A 20146-nucleotide genomic window follows, 5' to 3' on the forward strand; every position below is an offset into this window, starting at 1 on the left:
CACTACTTCTACTCAGCATAGTACTGGAAGTTCCAGCCACAACAATTAGGCAAGAAAAGCAAATAAAAGGAATCCAAATTGGAAGGAAGAAGCAAAACTGGCACTATTTGCACATGACATAATATTATATAGAGAAAATCTTAAAGACTCCACCAAAAACACTACTGAGACTAAAAAATTAATTAAAATTGCAGGACACAAAACAACTATAATTTTTTGTGTTTTTATATAGTAACAATGCACTATAAGAAAATAAATTAAGAAAACCATCCCATTTACAACTATATCAAAAAGAATAAAATACCTGGGAATAAATTTAACCAGGAGGTGAAAGATCTGTATGTTAAAAACTATGACACTGACGAAAGAAATTGAAGACACAAATAAATGGAAAAATATTCTGTGCTCACGAGTTTAAATAATTAATGCTGTTAAAATGTCCATATTACCCAAAGCACTCAAGAGATTCAATGGAATTCCTGTCAAAATTTCAATGAAATTTTTCACAGAATTTGAACAAACAATCCTAAAATTTGTATGGAACACAAAAATATGAACAGCCAAGCAATCTTGAGAAAAAAGGACAAAGCTAGAGGCATCATGCTCCCTGATTTCAAATGATATTACAAAGCTATAATAATCAAAACAGTATGGTATTGGCATAAAAACAGACTCATAGATCAATAGGACAGTATAGAGAGTTCATAAATAAACCCACATATATATGACCAATTAATTTATGACAAAGAAACCAAGAGTATACAATGGAGAAAGGACAGTGACTTCAAATAATAGTATTTGGAAAACTGGACAGCCACACACAAAAGAATGAAACTAGACCACACAAAAATTAACTCAAAATGGATTAAAGACTTGAATGTAAGAACAGAAATCACAAAATTACCAGAAGAAAACATAGGCAGTAAGCTCCCTGACAATGGTCTTGGTGATACCTTTTTTTTGTTTTTTGTTTTTTTGATCTGACTCAAAAGGCAACAGCAACAAAAGCAAAAATAAACAAATGTGACTACAACAAACGATAAAGCTTCTGCATAGAGAAGGAGACTATCAACAGAATAAAAGTTAACCTAATGAATGAGAGAAGATATTTGCAATTTATACACCTGGTAAGGAGCCAATACCCAAAATATATAAAGAATTCATAAACTCAGTAACAACAACAAAAAACAATTAAAAATAGGCAGAGGAGGGGCGCCTGGGTGGCGCAGTCGGTTAAGCGTCCGACTTCAGCCAGGTCACGATCTCGCGGTCCGTGAGTTCGAGCCCCGCGTCAGGCTCTGGGCTGATGGCTTGGAGCCTGGAGCCTGTTTCCGATTCTGTGTCTCCCTCTCTCTCTGCCCCTCGCCCGTTCGTGCTCTGTCTCTCTCTGTCCCAAAAATAAATAAACATTGAAAAAAAAATTAAAAAAAAAAAATAGGCAGAGGATCTGAATAGACGTTTTTCTAAAGAAGACACACAGATGGCCAACAGGCATATGAAAGGTGCTCAGCATCACTAATCTTCAGGGATATGCAAATCAAAACCATACTGAGATCACCTCACACCTGTCAGAATGGCTATTAGGAAAAGGAGAAGAGATAGTAAGTGCTGGCAAGGATGTGGAGGAAAGAGGAACACTTGTGCAACTGTTAGTAGCAATGTAAATTGGTGCAGTCAATTTCCAGCCCCACTGGAAAACAGTGTGGGGGTCCTTCAAAAAATTAAAAATAGAACTACCATATGATGATCCAGTAATTCCATTACTGGGTATTTACCTGAAGAGTACGAAAACACTAATTCAAAAAGAGATATGTACTCTTATGTTCACTGCAGCATTATTTACAATAGCCAAGGTATGGAAAGTACCTACGTGCCCATTGATGGATGAATGGATAAAAATATGGTGTATGTATGAATACCTCTGAGCCATAAAAAAGAATGGAATCTTGCCATTTGTGGCAACATAGAAGGCCCTCCAGGGTATTGTGCTAAGTGAAATAAGTCACACAAAGAAAGACAAATACCGCATGATCTCACTTATATGTGGCATCTAATAAAGAAATGATCACACAAAATCAAACCAAGCCAAACTTATAGATACAGAGAACAGATCGGTGGTTGCTAGAGGGGAGGGGTTGGGAAGGCAGACAAAATGGGTTGAAGTGGATCAAAAGGTACAAAATTCCAGTTATGAAATAAAAAGTCATGAGGACATAATGCATAGAGCATGGTGACTACAGTCAATGACATTGTATCTCCAATTTGCAAGATGCAAAGAAAGTAAATCTTAAAAGTTCCTATCATAAGAAAGAAAAAAGAAAAAAATGTAAATTTGTATGGTGACAGATGGTAACTAGATTTACCGCGGTGATTATTTCACAGTGTATACAAATGTGGAATCACTGTGTTCTATACCTGAAACGAATCTAATGTTGGATATCAAGTACATGTCAATAAAAAAATGGTTAAAGTATATTATTATATTTGGCTTTTATAAATAATTTTGAAATGAAATCACCTGGAGAGTACTAAGTGGTCAACAAAAGTTAGCATCTATCATATGGCTTTGTTTGGCTCCCACAGTGCTTAATCTCTGCAAATCCTGAGTTGCATTTGAGAAGTTTACAAAAACTGTCTGAGTTTAATGAGGTGTTTTACTTATGATTTTCCCAGGGCAACAAAATTCCTAGCTCTGCTGCCCTCTGATTCACCCATGTCAGGCTGAATCCTCTGAGCCTGGTGTTTAGTCATCTGGCATCCCCGCACTTTCAGCCGGGGGTCGAAGAAATCCATAATAAACTAGATTATGTTATGTCTTCATTGTGTTATCTTTTTAAAGGAGAAAGAATAAAGGTGTTTGGATGTTGACAGTTTATAGAAAGTCTGCCTCTATAATCTTGACAACAAAACGACGAGACAAACCTGAGCCTTGACTGAAACTTCTGATTTGCTCTGAAGAGACTTTGTGAATACTAGCTTAATTTAAAATGCCAGTGCGTTGGGGCGCCTGGGTGGCGCAGTCGGCTAAGCGTCCGACTTCAGCCAGGTCACGATCTCGCAGTCCGTGAGTTCAAGCCCCGCGTCAGGCTCTGGGCTGATGGCTCAGAGCCTGGAGCCTGTTTCCGATTCTGTGTCTCCCTCTCTCTCTGCCCCTCCCCCGTTCATGCTCTGTCTCTCTCTGTCCCAAAAATAAATAAACGTTGAAAAAAAAAAATAAAAAAAAATAAAATAAAATAAAATGCCAGTGCGGGAGAACGACCAGGCCTGTGTTTTCTCTTGTTGAGAACACATGAAGTTCCTCCAAAGTTTCTCCGTACGACTTTGTTTCCTACCATATTTTCAAGAACCCAGATTTCAAAGAAAAACGAACCCTTTTATTGTCTTGCTCTTCAGCCACAGCCAGATCACCTATCCATCCCCTGTCCTTTTTCTCTCAGATCTGCCCATCAACCTCCACCCCACTTCCTCCACTGCAGGCAAGACTGTTCTTCCTGACCAGATCATCTTCCACTTTGATTTTGTCATCCCCTTGTATAAAGCCAGATTAAGGGACTAGCCACCCTGAAATCTATTTGTAGTACCAATCTGTAACGGACTGCTAAAACAAAAATAAACGGAAAAGACGGCGCTAGCTAACATAACCCCCGTTTCATCTCCATATGGGTCTACTTCAGCTAAACTTCATACTCTGCTCAGTGGCCGACTTTTTAAAACACAATTAAAAGCAAAATTTCAAGTATCAAATTATTAGCTTCCCTAATAACTTTCATATTTTAACTGGCCCAGCCCGGACTTAAAATCAAGTCAGTGATTTTCAGTTGTTTATTGAAAATAATCCAAAATCCTCATCTTGCATTCGAGGCCACTTGAACTCTAATTATAATAAGACTTACCCCAAATACTTTCTGACATCAGCTATTTCTTTAAACGTATTTTTTTAAAGTTTATTCATTTATTATCTCTGAGAGCGAGAGAGAGAGACAGAGACAGAGACAGAGAGACAGAGAGGAGAGGGCACACAAGTAGCGGAGTGGCAGAGAAAGAGAAGGATACAGTAACCAAAGCAGGCTCCAGACTCTGAGCTGTTAGCACAGAGCCCGAAGCGGGGCTCCAACTCACAAACACAACATCATGACCTGAGCCAAAGTCAGATGCTTAGCTTAACCAAATGAGCTACCCAGTGCCCCTCAGCTCTCTGTTTCTAGGGAGTTTATGCACCTTCTTGATACTTGGGTTCTTATCCCTGCTCCTCATTATGCAGCCTTTTTCTGAACTTTAATACATAATGTTCAGCCAGGTAGTCATACCAGTAAGCCCCCAGATGCACTTAAGTGGAAGCTTCTACCTGCCTGTAACCATACTCTAGACCCTTGGACCATTTGATCCAGTTTGATTGGATGAAGTTCATCCAGTTCGATTTGGATGAAGCAGTTGGAAGCTGATGACCCTGACTAACAAAATATAATTTATTTGACTCACGATGGTGTGTGTATATGTGTGTGTGTGTGTGTGTGTGTGTGTGTGTGTGCATGCACGCAAGTGTGTTTAATTTGAATCATGATTTACAAACCAAATTTCATACTAAAAATAAAATCTGAATTCCTGGCTTTCCTTGAAAAAAGAAAAAACTAATGAATTTGGTAATATTAGGATAATATTCTTCCATGTCAACAATTCTCCAGACTCAAGCAGAGCTTATCCTTCAAGACAGACTTGTGCTTTTCAGTTCTGCACAGCACCTCTGCACCATTTCACTTTATTCTCTTGTCTGCTTGGCCTTTGTTGGCATTTGAATAAAATATCTGGTAGTAAAAATGCTACCTACATACTCTGCCTTGCAAGTACATCTTTCTTTACCATTTCAGAACCAACATTTGGACTGTGTGTTTGAATTTCTGTGTGGCCCATGGACCAGTAGCATCAGCACAAGGCTAGAGCTTGTGAGAAATGCAGAAATCAGGCCCTTCCCCAGACACACTGAATCAGAATCAGTATTTTCAGGTTCCCTGGGTGATTCGTATACAAGTTAAAGTTTGAGAGGCAGTGGGTTACTTCCTTTTTCCCTTTTCTCTTTAACTCTGGCCTCCAATTTGCAAACCAGATACAGGTTTCCAGGTACTGCTCCCAGGTAAAAATAAACTGCTCAAATTTAATCCCTAGATTTAGAACATATTTTGAAAAGTTGTCCATCCTTCAATATAAGGTTCAAATTTATGTCTTGTCTATGGAGCTTCCCCCAAACACTCGAACACATTTCATACTTTTGCATTTGAGTCCCAGGAGATTTTAATTGCAGCTGGCTAAGGCACCACATCTGCATTGTCCCTAAGAGCTGCCTTCCCAGAATTTGTGGCAAGTGCCCCATTTTTCATATCTTGAGGAAAACTTAAAGTCTAGAAAAGGAGGAATAAAGAATTCTCTCTCTGGGTGAGCAAGATGGCAATCTCAGTTTTCTTGGGATAGTGCTGGGTTACACCTGACATACAGGTATTTTTCTGATTAGCAACCCTTTTCATTCTTAAAAGTGTCCCTCTTTTGGCTGATAAATTATAGTCACATCCTATTGATATCTCCCTCCAGTTCGTTTTCTATTATGTGATCTTCCTAGGTCAGGCTTGGAGTCATGGGAAGGAAAGTGTTCTTTCCCATCAACACTCTTCAGGCATTTAACAATAGAAGGTTAATCCAGACACAATGTTAAGCATTTTTTTAAAGAACCTAATATTAAAATATGTCGAATTATTTTTAAAAATCAAATATCTGTGAATATTCTTGTTAAGAAGTAACAAAAGAGGGACAAAAACATTTCATTGTTTTCTGTTATTCGTATCTATTTAAAAAACACTAATATTAGGGTAAGGAATTTTTGGTGACTAGGTTCTTCTAACGAAGGAAAAAAAACAGACAACTCGTAAGTTGTCTGTGCTGCCACTGAAGGGGTATCCTGGATCTGGTTCACAGAACCAGTTATGAGGTAGAGGAAAAACTCCTTCATTTTGTCGGTAGAAAGCTGTAGACTGGCCCATCGTGTCTAGCTCTCCCATATTTATCTCCTGGTGATCGCTTTAGTTTTTCTCTTCCATCTCTTTTTCCACCTTCTTGGAAAGCCCCCCATCCCTAAAATAGAGCTGCCCCACCATTACCACCACCACACATCACAACCACTGCTACGGCCACCACAGGCAAATAATGATAAAGCCACAGTGAAAGGAGACCGATGTCCGCTCAGTTAGATTGCGGGCGAATTGTTTTCCCCTCTCTTCCAATGCCTCTCAAGTCTAGTAGAAATCACTGATATCTTATTCAAATGAACTCTGCAACTATAATTTAAATACTTTAATTAAAAAAAAGTAATAATTTAAATAAAATTTTGTTCTAGAAATAAGAAAGCACTTTAGTATGAGTTCTTGAACTGAGTCAGAGCAACACAATCATGTCCACTTCTTCTGTGTTTATTGTGAAGGAAAATAGAGTAAGAAAAAAAAAAAGATTCCAAATTCTAAGACTGATCTTACAAAAAGAATATTTAAAATCATGATTCATTCTCAAGATGCTACATGAAACGAGGGTGGGGGAGTTGAGACAGCTTTTCCAAATAAAAATGCCTCAAAATAAAAGAAAAAAAATTCTGTTCAAAAATTTATCTGCTCTCTACGATTTCCAAAAATTACATGGGCAAATTCAGCAAACAAACCACATCCAGCCAGACAAAAGGCAGTTGTGCAGAAGACAGATGTTGTAAATTCTGTTACGCAGTATGAGGTTTAATGTCACTTAACCACGGCCTCCCACTCTGTGTGTGTCCGCTGTGCCTCCCTGGCTCATTTAGGGCCATTGCCACTTTTTCTGTTGCATGAAGATTCTCTCAAATACCAGAGAGAGATGAAGCTATTAAGTGCAGACTAATTACCAATATGAACAGGAGATTCCTGTTTTCTGACATTAAAAAAAGTATTAGAATCTTTCTAGCAATATATCTTTAATTTTTTTTTTCTATTTTTTAATTTAAATTCAAGTTAATAAAGATACAGTGTAGTCTTGGCTTCAGGAGTAGAACCCAGTGATTCATCTCTTACATATGACACCCAGCGCTCATCCCAGCAAGTGCCCTCCTTAATGCCCATCACCCATTTAGCCCATCCCCCCACCCACCTTCCCTCCAGCAGCCCTCAGTTTGTTCTCTGTATTTAATTTTTTTCATGTTTACTTATTTTTGAGAGAGAAAGAGAGACAGGGAGACAGAGACAGAGTGCGAGCAGGGCAGGGGTGGAGAGAGAGCGAAGGAGACAGAATGTGAAGGAGGCTCCAGGATCTGAGCTGTTAGCACAGAGCCGGATGCGGGGCTTGAACTCATGAACTGTTAGATCATGACCTGAGCTGAAGTCAGAGCTTAACCGACTGAGCCACCCAGGTGCTCCTGTTCTCTGTATTTAACTGTCTCTTATGGTTTGTCTCCCTCTCTGTTTTTTTGTTTTTTTTTTTTTTAGTTTATTTGTTTATGTTGAGACAGAGGCAGCACAAGTGGGTGAGGGGCAGAGACAGAAGGAAAGAGAGAATTTCAAGCAGGCTCCACACTGCCAGCACAGAATCCGATGCAGGGCTCGAACCCACGAAGCTGTGAGATCATGATCTGAGCTGAAACCAAGAGTCGGACGCTTAATCAAATGAGTCATCCAGGCACCCCAACTTCCCTCTCTGTTTTTATCTTATTTATCCTTCCCTTCCCCTATGTTCATCTATTGAGTTTCTCAAATTCCACCTATGACTGAAATCATATGATATCTGTCTTTCTCTGACTGACTTATTTCACTTAGCATAATACCCTCTAGATCCATCACGTTGTTGCAAATGGCAAGATTTCATTCTCTTTCATTGTTGAGTAGTATTCCAATTATTAAATAAAATATTGAGAACATATGAAAAAATAATATAACACTTGTACACTTCATCATATTTTAAAAATGTTGACAACTTGCTACATTTGCTTGAATTTTTTAAGTAAATAAAACATTCCACATATAGTTCGGGACATATAAACTACTCCATTTCTTTCTTCTTGGTCAATCCTTAAAATCAACCACTGTCTAAAATGTGGCTTGTACCCTTTCTACCGATGTTTTTGCGATTTTACTACACGTAGACACTAATACATTATAGACAATAAACACCGCATGGTTTTAAAATTAAACAAGGCTTACTGTCTATATCATTTTTTAACTTGTTTTTTTACTCATGCAAAAAATGCCTTTTTACCTTAATTTCCCATCTTACTCATGTATTTCAAATGTGTTCATATTGATACATGTAGACCTATTATTAATTCATTTTAAATGGATATGGCATTTCTTTTTCTGCATTTATTACAATTCATCTGTCCATATTTCTACTGAAGGTTTAGGGCTCTTTCCCCAACATCTTTGTACCCTGCCTCCATGTGGATAACAGGAAAGAGATTTTCAAAGCTTGAGTATATATCTAAAACTAGTAGTGTAACTTCTAGATGGAAGGCGTGGATTCTAACTGTAGTGAGTATTGCTCAAGTGATATCTAAGATAGTTGTATCTGTTTATATCAGTACCAACAACGTGAGAGAGTTCCATTTCACCAACCATCGGTATATTGGGCTAATTGATTTATTTGACAATCTGATGGTATGAAAAGCTCCTCTTAATTAAATTTGTATTTGCTTGAATACCATTGAAGTATTTTTTTCACGGTAATTGAACATAATTGTTTCTCTCCTGCAAATTACCTTATTTATAACCTCTTATTCTTCTGTTGCTTCTTTGCTTCTTTTTTTCATGAATCTGTGGAGTTACCTTTTAGATTCTTAATATTTATTTAGAAGTTAAATATTTTCAAATATTTTTCTTAATGTCTGGCTCGCCTATGCAATTTGCTTTATTGTATTTTTGGTTGACAAGTTTTTAATTTTAATGCAGTTATTTTAAAATTTTCTTATTTTTAAAAATTTTTACTACCTTGTATGAGAAATTCTTCCTGTATTATATACTCTCACGTTTTTTTCTGAAGTTAAAACTTCTCAAGAGTAGGGCCTTGATTTACTTATATAGGAAACTGATACCTTATTTTTCCTAAATGGGTGGCCAAAATGTCCTGGCTTTTTAAATTGGATGGTCTGTCTTTTCCCCACCAATTCCTGTTGTTACCCATTTCTTATGCCAAATTTCTATAAGTGCAGGCACATTCGTTTCTGGCCTCAATCACAGCCACCTTTTAAAAATCACTTTCTGCAAAATTGTTAAACTCTTTTTATTATAGCTTTTTAACAAGTTTTACAATCTGCATCTCAAGTCCTTCATCTTATATTTTTCTCAAACTTGTCTTGATTCCCCTATTGTTTCCCTTAGATTTGGAGTGTTTCATTGCTGTGTTGATTTCATTTTCAGTCTTTCTTAATTACCTTTTTGCATGCTGAAATTTATTTTCATATTTATCCTGAGGGGTAGTTCTTTTATCTTTGTGTTTGTTTTTTCTGTATTCATTATTCCTCATCCAGAAGCTTTACAGTTGCCTCCAGTAAGTCCTTAGCTTCCAATCTAGAATGTCTTATCTTGGCAGCCTGGGGTCCTGCCCTACCAGGACAATGCAAATCCAATCATCTAGCTGGATCCAGTAGCTTGAGTCAGGTGCTGGGTGGGAGGCTGCGTGTCTGCCTCCTATGAATGCTGCCACAGACAGTCGTCTGTCTTTTTCCCCCTCTCCCCACAGCTGCAAGAAAACTACTCTCTGGCACTTAGTTTGGCTCTTTGAACCTGACCTCAGGATAATGTGGGGAGTATTTTGAACCATTAAGTTCTCACCTTTACTCCCCCCGTTTGTTTGTCTTACCCATTCTGGTCTATGGAAACATGTATTTGCTTTGGGTGTAGCGTGGAGAAGGGGTTGGGGTAGAGGGATCCTAACTGTACAAAATTCATCTACACTGCGGATCATAAACTTTATAGACAGGAGAACTTATTTAAAAGGTGAAGACAGGGGCGCCTGGGTGGCTCAGTTGGTTAAGCGTCCGACTTCAGCTCAGGTCACGATCTCACGGTCGGTGAGTTCGAGCCCCGCGTCGGGCTCTGGGCTGATGGCTCAGAACCTGGAGCCTGCTTCCGATTCTGTGTCTCCCTCTCTCTCTGCCCCTCCCCCATTCATGCTCTGTCTCTGTCTCAAAAATAAATAAACATTAAAAAAAATTAATAAAAAAAAGGTGAAGACATCTGCCAGGTAAATGGACAAATGTGTTTTCCTGACCTATGAATAAGTAAAAGGATGGGAAAATAACACTTATGAATGTCCACTACATGCCAGATACAATATTTGGTGTTCCACTGACTTAATGTGCACCCAAATTCTTTGAGGTACATATTGTAATTCCAAGTTCAACTAGAGATTAGTGATCACATTGCTAGTACGTGGTACAGCTGGGATTCAATCCAAGCAAAAATGCTCCGAGAGCATATATTTTTTATCTATTGCTCTATTCCTGCACTGAAAGCAGTGCCTGGAACATACGAAGCACTCAGGAATATTCCTTGAATAGATGTTTTCTTCTCACAGTTTTTCTGTGTTCTCCCTACAGTTGTTTCTATTTATAGGGCTTGATCCTTCTAGAAAACTCTCAATCGCTATCTAAACATAGAATTCTTCAGCATTAGGAACTTCTTTACTTTGCCTTGTTTTCTTTTTTGTTTTCTCTCCCACTTGTCTGGCACCGGCTATCTTAACCCTCACCCCAGTGGGGGAATGTCTCTACATTTTTCCCGGAGCTCTCATCTCTCTTGCCAGTAAACGAGCATTGGAGCTAAAACTTTTCCTGCATAGGTTACTTCCTCACAGCCGACACTTTCATGCTTCCCCAGGCCCCATTTAACAATAACACAGTCGTATCTTGTCTTAACCACCTCAACCAAGTGCAGCCAGGGTACCTGCTGCAGAGGTAGGAAGGCAAATGAAGCTATGACTAGGCAATTTGGATAACGGTTTTCCTCCACAAATTCCGACTGTCAAATTGTCTTGGGAAATGTGGCTGATTATACTTAAAAATCACCTCGGTTCTCTTTTAAATTATATCTCCAGATGGAATTGGAATAAAAATTAGGCTTTAAAATATAGTTTCTTTTGCCCCTGCTCTCCTTTTTTAATGACACTCTGACTGGTATTAGGGAGCAATTCGGCTGATGAATTAGTACGTATGTGGGTATGATCTCTCAGCACAGCTGGAGAAAAGCAGGACCAATCACAGGCCTCACTCACTGCAATTGATTTTCTAAAGAGGACACAAAGCAATTAAGAAAGGAGAAAAATCATGCATTTTAAATCTGTCTGCTACAAGAAAAACACTATTATTATTTCACAGAGGCTGTAAAGGGCTTTGCGTGGTTTGTGATACACCTACCTTTTCTGACGCAGTGATTTCTCAAGACTCAATCCATACTAACTGCAAGGCTTACCATGACTAGAAATATTCTCATGTTGGAAGATAAAGAGTAAGGAGGAACTCAACTACACAGTCAAGGGAAAAAACTAGCATTTCTTGTTTTTAGCCCAAATGGACAGCGGGGAAAGGCAACTGGTGGCGCCCCTATGCCAATTACTGGGGAATGATTAACTCCTACTTTTCATTTCACCTCTGCAACTAATTAGCAATGGAGATATACAGTCCTCACATGCCACCCACACGGGGGAACTGGAAATGACCACAGGGTCCACCTCGTTCTCCGACCTGAGAATGCATTAGAGGGCGATCAGAATGCAGTCTGTGAATTGACAGCTTCAGAATCATGAGGAGTCTGTTAAGCGTGCAGTGTCTTGTACTTCATGTACAGAGGCTGTGATTTGAAAAAGTAGCTCAGGTGAATCTGAGGCGGCTGATCCACAGATCACATTTAAAACTCTTTTAAGAGTCTTGTTCATTTTACAGATGAGGAAATGGGCCAGGGGCAGCACGACAGAGTCACTTGGGAAGTTTTTCAGAATGTGCAAGATAAGTCAGGGCAGCTGAGGCTATGCTGTGGCAAAGTCCTTAAATCTCAGCAGCGTAAAACAATCAGAGTCTAAGGCTTGCTCACACTATTTGTCCATCATGGGTCATGATTACCCTGCAATCCGGGCAGAGGGAGGCCTCATATCAACTTATGCTTTTATACTCGAAAACCCAGAAAACGATGGAGTAAGGCCAACAGTGCACAAGCTTTTAAAGATCTGATATAAATACTATTAAAGAAGCAATATCCTTGATGGACTTGGGAGTCAGAGAGACTTGTGTTTACATCCTCTTACTCCCTTTATAGCCTGTGTGACTTTGGGCAAATTGCTTCACCTCTTTTAGTCTCTGTTTGTTCGTCTATAAACTGGGTGTAATACTGAGTATTTCTAATGGCTGCTATGAGGTTTATAGCGGACGTGGATACTGATTATCATTATCAAACTAGGTATAAAAATGTACCACGGAAGGAAAAAAACTTACTCCAGCGTTCTTGTTCTGTCCCTTTGCCATACTTGTCACTCTATTTGAAGTCCCTTCCTTTGATCATCTTCTTTCTCCTGCATCCTATCTTTCCTCCAAGATCTGGATTAAGTCTCCACATCCTTCTACTACTAGACATCGCCACTCTCATTCAGCATAGTTATCAACTATCTACTGTGTGACTGGCACTATGTTTGATGCCAGAGAAAACAGAAATTAAACAGTATGCTCCATGCTTTTGAGGTATTTAGAGTGTACAGGAGGAGGCAATGATAAAAGCAAAGTGGAACACGTACTATAACACAGGCTGAAGTATCCAAGATGCATCGAGAGCATTGAGGATGATTCCCAGTTTGTATCACTGCCTGATCTGCTTCCTCAAAAACGACAGAGCAAGAGGAGAGAGCATTTCAGGACAAGGGTACAGCATGTGCAAAGACAGAGAGGCAAGAATAGCCACGAATAGTCAATAGTAATCTAGGGACTGCAAATAGTGAAATACTGCTAACATGTAAAACATGAATGTGGGAGACAGGTAGTTGGGTTCTGGGAGAGGGTTGTTAGGACAAATCAATGGCAAAATCTTAAACATCCATCAGTGTATACATGCTTTGTTTAGATATTTGTTTCCCCCGTAAGCAAAAGGGAATCACTGAACAACTTTGACCAGGGATACAACAGGACCTGGTTGGCATTTAAAAAATAGTGCTCTGGTAGGAGACATTGGGAAAAAGACTAAAAATGGTCCATGGGAAAGAGATATGGGACAGTCTAAAGAAAGCAGTGCCAGCAGGGAGATGAAGAAGCAGACGGGAGGGGGGATTTAGGAAGTGAGGCAACAGGGGGGCCTGGGTGGCTCAGTCGGTTAAGTGTCTGACTTTGGCTCAGGTCATGATCTGGTTCCAGCCCTGTGTCGGGCTCTGTGCTGACAGCTCAGAGCCTGGAGCCTGCTTCAGATTCTGTGTCTCCCTCTCTCTCTGCCCCTCCTCTGCTCGTTCTCTGTCTTTCTCTGTCTCTCAAAAATAAATAAACATTTAAAAAATTATTTAAAAAAAAATTATAAAAAAAAAAAATTATTAAAAAAAAAAAATCCTGGAGGAGGATGAATCCCCAGAGATCCATCTGCCTTTTAATTACATGTCTAGACACAAATTATTTGTTTAAATCATTTGGTGTGTATTTATATACAACCTTAAATTTGTGGTTAATGTTTACCACAGTGTATACTGACTTTTCAAAAACTGTGCAGGCTTCTTGAAAGCAGAAACATTAATTTAAACTTATGTTTACATACCACAGTTCACTTAGCACAACACATTGGGCTTAGCAAGGTCTCATAAAATATTCATGAAAAAATATGTATCAAATTTGGATTTCCTTGTTTTGTTCATCTACCACATTACTATTAGCATGACTTCTGCCTTTTTTTTTTCTTGCCCTACATCATGTTGATGCTCTTTTGTGACTGAAGTGCTTACTTTCTTGGAGTTTACAGCATTTCCCCCCATATCTTAAGTCCCTACTATGCTTTAAGCCAACATTTAGAACAATATCAATTATTTCTATTGAAATGCTTGTTTGACTTGTCCCTTTCAAAGTTCAGTATGTTTTCTTGGAGTTTTTCCCCTTTGCTCTTCTTTCACTTGTAATCATTTTAAATTCTCTCCCCTTCATTTTCGTTTTCTCTGTCAGAATTTCCTCCTTCTGGTACATCCTTTATCACTTACAAGGTTACATTTCTCTACAAGCATGATATTTTCCTGTTTTGTTTTTGTTTTAGATTTGGCACCATAAGTCTGTCATTTGTATCATTTCTTCTATTTATTATAATTTCTATTATAACTTTGAAACTCATGACATATCAGATGAATATATTGTGAGGGAAATGCAGGTAGCACATGACAGTGCAGATAGAGAGCTGCCCTTAATGCCATAGTCCCTCCCTCCCTAACCCATGTCGTGACTGTGCACTAATGCTCTGCTGTGTTGACTCTGCCATTCTCTTTTCTCTCCAAGTCTCTCTTGGTGTAAAATATTTTGCAGAGAGATCCTGGAGTATCTGAGAGATAATTAAAATCTGGTTTCGGTTTTATAACCAATTAACTAGGACATGCTGCTCAGTTTCTGTGTGGCTGTTTCCCCTCTCTTTATCTCAAAAAGGGGTTCTAATTAGGGATAAACCAGGGATAAGCCAGACTGAGTGAGATACAACTGGAAGAAATGCACTCTATACACAGAAAACATTATTGCTCAATTTTCTCCTCTTACTGCTCCTCAAAAAACCCTGGCCTTCTTCTTATCTTTTTGTATTATTAATAGAAAATAAAAGAAAAATCAAGAACTGGAAAAATGAGTAAGGGAATAGTAGAGGGTACTGAGAAAAGTAAAAATTAACAAGATGCTAAAAACAGTAATAAAAGAACACAACTGCACAGAGGATATCACTGAAACTATGGCATATGGCCTATGCCAATTTTAACTTTTTATCAGGCAATATTTAAGAAAGTTCCTTTCCAAATTGAGAAAAATTCAGTGCAATTATTAATTTCATTCAAATATTTACATAAATATGAATTATATTCCAGGCTTGTTTTATTGATCACTAGCTACTCACTGGAGAAGGACTAAGACTACCTTTATGTTTATATCATAATTAAAAACTGATGTTTCATTGTAAAGCAATAAGAAAGTGTGATTCCTTTAGTAAAGTGACATTTATCCCAATGTTTTAGGAGTATACTTATTACCATTGTGGAAGCTGTAAGAATACAGATATTCAGTTGTGGTTGGATCACAGCTCTGGAGTCAGACACATGTTGACTGGAAACATCTATATAGCCACATTTTGGTAATCTGTTTACATGTTTCTGTCTCTGTTTCTAATCTGTAGAACTGGACTAATAATAATACCTAATTCAAAGGATTAAATTTGAGCTTCTGTTTGACTTATGCCCATGAGCATAGTCTCCTTTGCTATGAAATATTTCCATGAAAACATTGAAAAACACAGTCTTAAAATTTCTTCCAACTAGAAGATCTTAAGATGCCAATCGAATGCCATGACTCACAATGAACATTTGGGTACAGGTGTGAAGGGAAGGTACAGCATATGCTGACAAGCTGACATGACCAGCTTGTACAGCTGAAACTCTGGGACATTCAGCAAATGACACACATGTAAGGCTGCTACTTTGGTTCTCATATGCCCATCTGCAGTAGTTAGAATCACTGCAATTTTCTAACTTGAAGACGTTGAATAGCAAGAGGTCAACTGAGGAAATGGCTAAGATACACCCCTTCTGTATTTTGACCTTCTAAAGTATTATCACAAGGAGAAATGCCTGAGTTGTTGATAATGACCATCAAGCCACACTTTATATAACTATTCGAAATAGAGGGTAAATCTTCAAAAAATACAAAATACAGAAAAGACTAAAACATAATCACTGGGAAAGCATGAAGTCTGAGTTCCGACAGAATCTGTATTTAAATCCAGTTTCCATAGCATCTATGTGACCTTTGTTGGGTCACATACTTTGTGCATCAGCTTCCCCAAGTGGAAAATGAGAATGATAGAACATATGTGACTGTCTTATAGGTTTGTAATGAAGGTTAAATGAGATAATTCAGATAAAGCAGCTGGCAGAATGCCTATAACAGAGGCATGTTCTGCAAAGGGAATTCCTTCTCCTTCCCTTTGAATATTGTATTGCAAAACTACTAAGCGTCTCTAATTGTTAATGCCACATTTCTTTTTTTTTAACGTTTATTTTTGAGAGAGAGAGAGAGAGAGAGAGAGAGAGCGCATACAAGAGCATGGGAGGGGCAGAGAGGGAGACAGAGGATTCGAAGTGGGCTCTGAGCTCTCAGTGGGGCTTGAACCCATGAATCATGAGATCATGACCTGAGCTGAAGTTTGCTGCTTAACCTACTGAGCCACCCATGTACATTTCTAAACTGTGATGGAATTAAGGTAAGGGTTAAGGCCAATCTATAGAAACAACTCAATAAGCAGTAGGAAAATGAAAAAAAAAAATCAGTCAATAATTCATTGTTCTGACATTCACGCAGAATTATTGTATTTTTATAAAGCAAAATTGATTTTTTGTTTTGCTTGAATTCTTTAGTTGTTCTGTTACTGGCTGTTTAGAAGCATAGGGTTCTTCAGTTTGGTCATCCGAAAGTTACAATAAAGTGATTTGCATCCATGTCAAAATAGCCTCTACTTTAAGTTCATACCCTCCAATGCCCCATATTGTTTGAAAAAAAAGTTCTGCTTTCATTGTAAGCAACAGTTAAAATACTATTGAGTTTATTTAGCAGTTGATTGAATGATTAAATATGCATTTGAAGTAGCCAAAAATGAAATCATGCTATTGTACTAGGAAAAAAAAACCTCACATTAACACTGATTGAATTTTAACAAATGAGTTGATTAGTGGAAAAGGAAGGAGGAACACAGTTCATCAAATGCAACATGATGCCAGGTCCCTGGTTTCTCCACAGACCTAATGTACTCCTGTCATAGTGCCTTGAAAAAAAAAATTAATGACTGCATTTCTTAACAAGAATATACTTTCTGATTAATGAATCATGCACTGAAACCTCTGCTTTTTATTTAGTTAGTTGTTCTCCCTTTCAACGAATTTATATTCACTTCCTCTGAAAATTATGGAAGATAATCAAAGTGTCATGCACATGTATGTCAAAGGAGCAGCACAGATGATATATAGTCATAGCGTAAGTTTGTACTGACTAGCTTGATTTCTTATTTTCTCTGCCATAAGTAAGGATTTAGGCTGAAACTAATCCAGAAATATTAAAATATAGCAGGGGTCCAGGTATGAACCAGGATGTATTCATGATAGAATGGTAGAATTCAGCCAGGTCTGGGGGGCCCACAGGACCAGGGGAGTTTGAAAGAGGAGGCCATCATGCACACTAGACAGAGTAACAAGTCTTTGAAGGGGGTTCAGATAGAGCAGCATTCACATTAGAGTCCCATGTCTGTAACTGCCAGAGACTCGTATAGGAGTCCTCAGAAGTAGCTGATACGGGAAGCAGAAGGGGGGTGAGAGAAAGATTAATCACACAAAATTTGAAAAACAAAACCAACTAAACCAAAGCAATGGACAGGGCCTATTGTTTTCACTAGAAATTCTTTAAGGCTTTGAGGGTTCAGACAATGTTTGACCAAAAAGGGTGGGAGTCCTTCCCTTCCTCAACAGGGAATTGTGAGTCATCATTGTGAGGAGAGAGAGGCCCAGCCTGGGAGGCTGCTACAGCTGGATGGCTGTCCCCTGCACGAGGCAACAAGTAGCCAGGGGCAGTAGAGGCCAGTCCCTTCCCCAGCTTTACAGGCAGAGGAGACCTTGGTAGAATCAAAAAGGATTTTTCATTAGCTCACATGAATTTCCTTCAGAGATTCTTAGATCAGTGATAGGCTTTTGAGGGAGACTGAAAGATCCACCATATTATAATTACTGTGATTCTACTTCAACGTAGACTGGTAAAACCTTGATTAATATTTGTTAGAGAACATCAGAAAGCCATCATGGGGTGGTGGGAACTGCACCAGCTGTGGGTGAACACATTTAGGGAGACTCTTGCTGCCCTACTTACTGTGTGCCAGCCACTACTGATGAATGCTTATGTATTTAATCTTCACAACAAGCCTGTTACTCTCCCAGGCTTACATACAAGAAAACAGAAGCCCAGAGAAGTTAACTAATTTGCCCAAGTCACACAGCTTGTAAGTGGTATATCTGTGACCTAAAGCAGAGAGTTTAGCTCCAGTGATTGTCCTCTTACCAAGTAACACTCATTACGCTCACTAAATGCTTGCTGATTCAAATCATTTTACCACGGGATTAAAAATGTCTTGGGTTTATTGTTCTGGACTTTGACTACACTTAAAAGCAAACAGAAAAATGCTTGTAAGTACACCGAACTGAAATAAGATCTCAAATGAATGGAACATGGTACAATCATTTATTAAGTTTTCTAATTAACTGAGGAAAATTACATCATGCTTTCAACGTTTTCTCATTCCATAAGGAAACTAAATTTCCAGGAGGTTTAGTGGCCCACACTGAGCCATGGAGCTGACAAGTAAATTAGTCTGTGCTAGACCCTGGGGCTCCCGGTTATTCTTCTAGCTCTTTCCCCAGTATCCCAAAGCTGCCTGGCCTTGGGAGATGGGATCGTGCTAACCCAGGATCGTCCCTGGAGATTGATAACTAGAATGACAAGATCTCAAGGGTTGTGCTTCTTTTGTTCTTTGTCTCATCTGGTTAACCAGAAAGAGAACAATTCTGATTGAATATGTTATTTAATTATTCTAGTTAGTCATGCTGAGGATCAACCAACTTTAACCATTAAAAAGGGGAAAAGTGGACAAAACACAATGTACGACCATCCTGACTTCAAACTCAGAGTGGCACCACCCATCCAGTTCTGAACCAGGCAATTACACAGAAACTATTAAAGGACAGCTAAATAAATCAGGAAATCCACCAGCCTATTCTCCAGGTTCACTTACCTTGGTGCGAAGGATGATTGGCAATGGCAGTAAAACCAACAGAGTGAAAACTACCAGGAAAAACTTACGATAAACTACAACATAGCTGAGGACGTTCATTGTCCTGAGCAGACACGTTTGATAGTGCTCTTCTCAAAATAAGGCAGGTGTTAAATAACCAACACGGATTAATATTTCTCCAGCCCATCATCATCATTTACTGCACTAGATGGTTCAACATGAGTTAAAATTAAATCTTGATTTTTTATTGTTTTACTGTCACAATTAACATGGAGAGAGAAGCCCGGGTGTTCATAAGAAATCACATGCCACTTGCTGGTATGGATTTTGAAAGATACAACTGATTTTTCCCTATTTAATTTGTTCACATTAACTAGAACATTTATTGGCCATATCTAGGGGAAGGCAAAATAGTGAGGTTTGTTGATGTTGCCCACAGTGAAGCCCCTCTGCCCCTTTCGATGTCCCCTGACTTCCGGGCTCCATATTTGGGTGGTGCCTTGAGCAATCTCTATCGGATGCCCCCAGTGCCCTTTCTAAGAAAGTGCATTTTCAGTGTGTGAATTGAAATAGCGATTTCCAGCAGTAGGAACTTCAGTGTATGGCAGTGTGAAAGGTAAAGGTTTTGGTACAGATTTTTCTAGGGCTTCTCAGGTAATGTGTTGAGGCAGCCCTCTGCACTGCCTATGTGAAGTATGGCTCAGAGAAGAGCTCCTGACCTCTCTCATTTAGGAATTCTTTGCTCTCATTCAAAAGATAAATAACACTGCTTCTGATGTTGAGCAGCATTTTTCTCCCAATATCACACTCAGTTGCACAATGATTTATTCACTATTTGAAAGCAAAATTCTGTGTGTTTCTTGTACCCCATTGTCTCTTTTGATAGAAAACTAAAAGTTATCATAAAGCCTTATATAAGCCCTCCCCTGTTCCACTTTTTCATGACTAAGTTGACACTACTGGGCTGATTCTGACTAGATAATTAACAGGAAATCTTCCCAGAGATAAGTCATTGGGGCCATTCAAGGGGTGAGTGTGTGTGTGTGTGTGTGTGTGTAAGCACATGTGTGAAGATGGTGACTGTTCTCACAGTGATGTGGAGCATGTATTTCAAAACCGCTCAGGGC

General features: G+C 38.8%; 1 protein-coding gene across 1 annotated transcript in view; it reads right to left on the minus strand.

Annotated features, from left to right (window-relative positions):
• The window catches only part of SLC13A1 (solute carrier family 13 member 1), a 97062-nt gene extending 77935 nt beyond the window's left edge, over positions 1-19127 (minus strand). Inside the window, exon 1 of the mRNA XM_047097494.1 lies at positions 19020-19127. Coding sequence (XP_046953450.1) covers positions 19020-19118 — 99 coding nt within the window. The 5' untranslated portion in view covers positions 19119-19127. The remainder of the gene's footprint in view (positions 1-19019) is intronic.
• Between the last annotated feature and the right edge of the window lie 1019 nt (positions 19128-20146).

The sequence above is a fragment of the Lynx rufus genome, unplaced genomic scaffold (assembly GCF_022079265.1).
Source record: "Lynx rufus isolate CCGP_SWC_20201006 ecotype Redwood Valley unplaced genomic scaffold, mLynRuf1.p SCAF_4, whole genome shotgun sequence".
Classification (NCBI taxonomy): domain Eukaryota; kingdom Metazoa; phylum Chordata; class Mammalia; order Carnivora; family Felidae; genus Lynx; species Lynx rufus.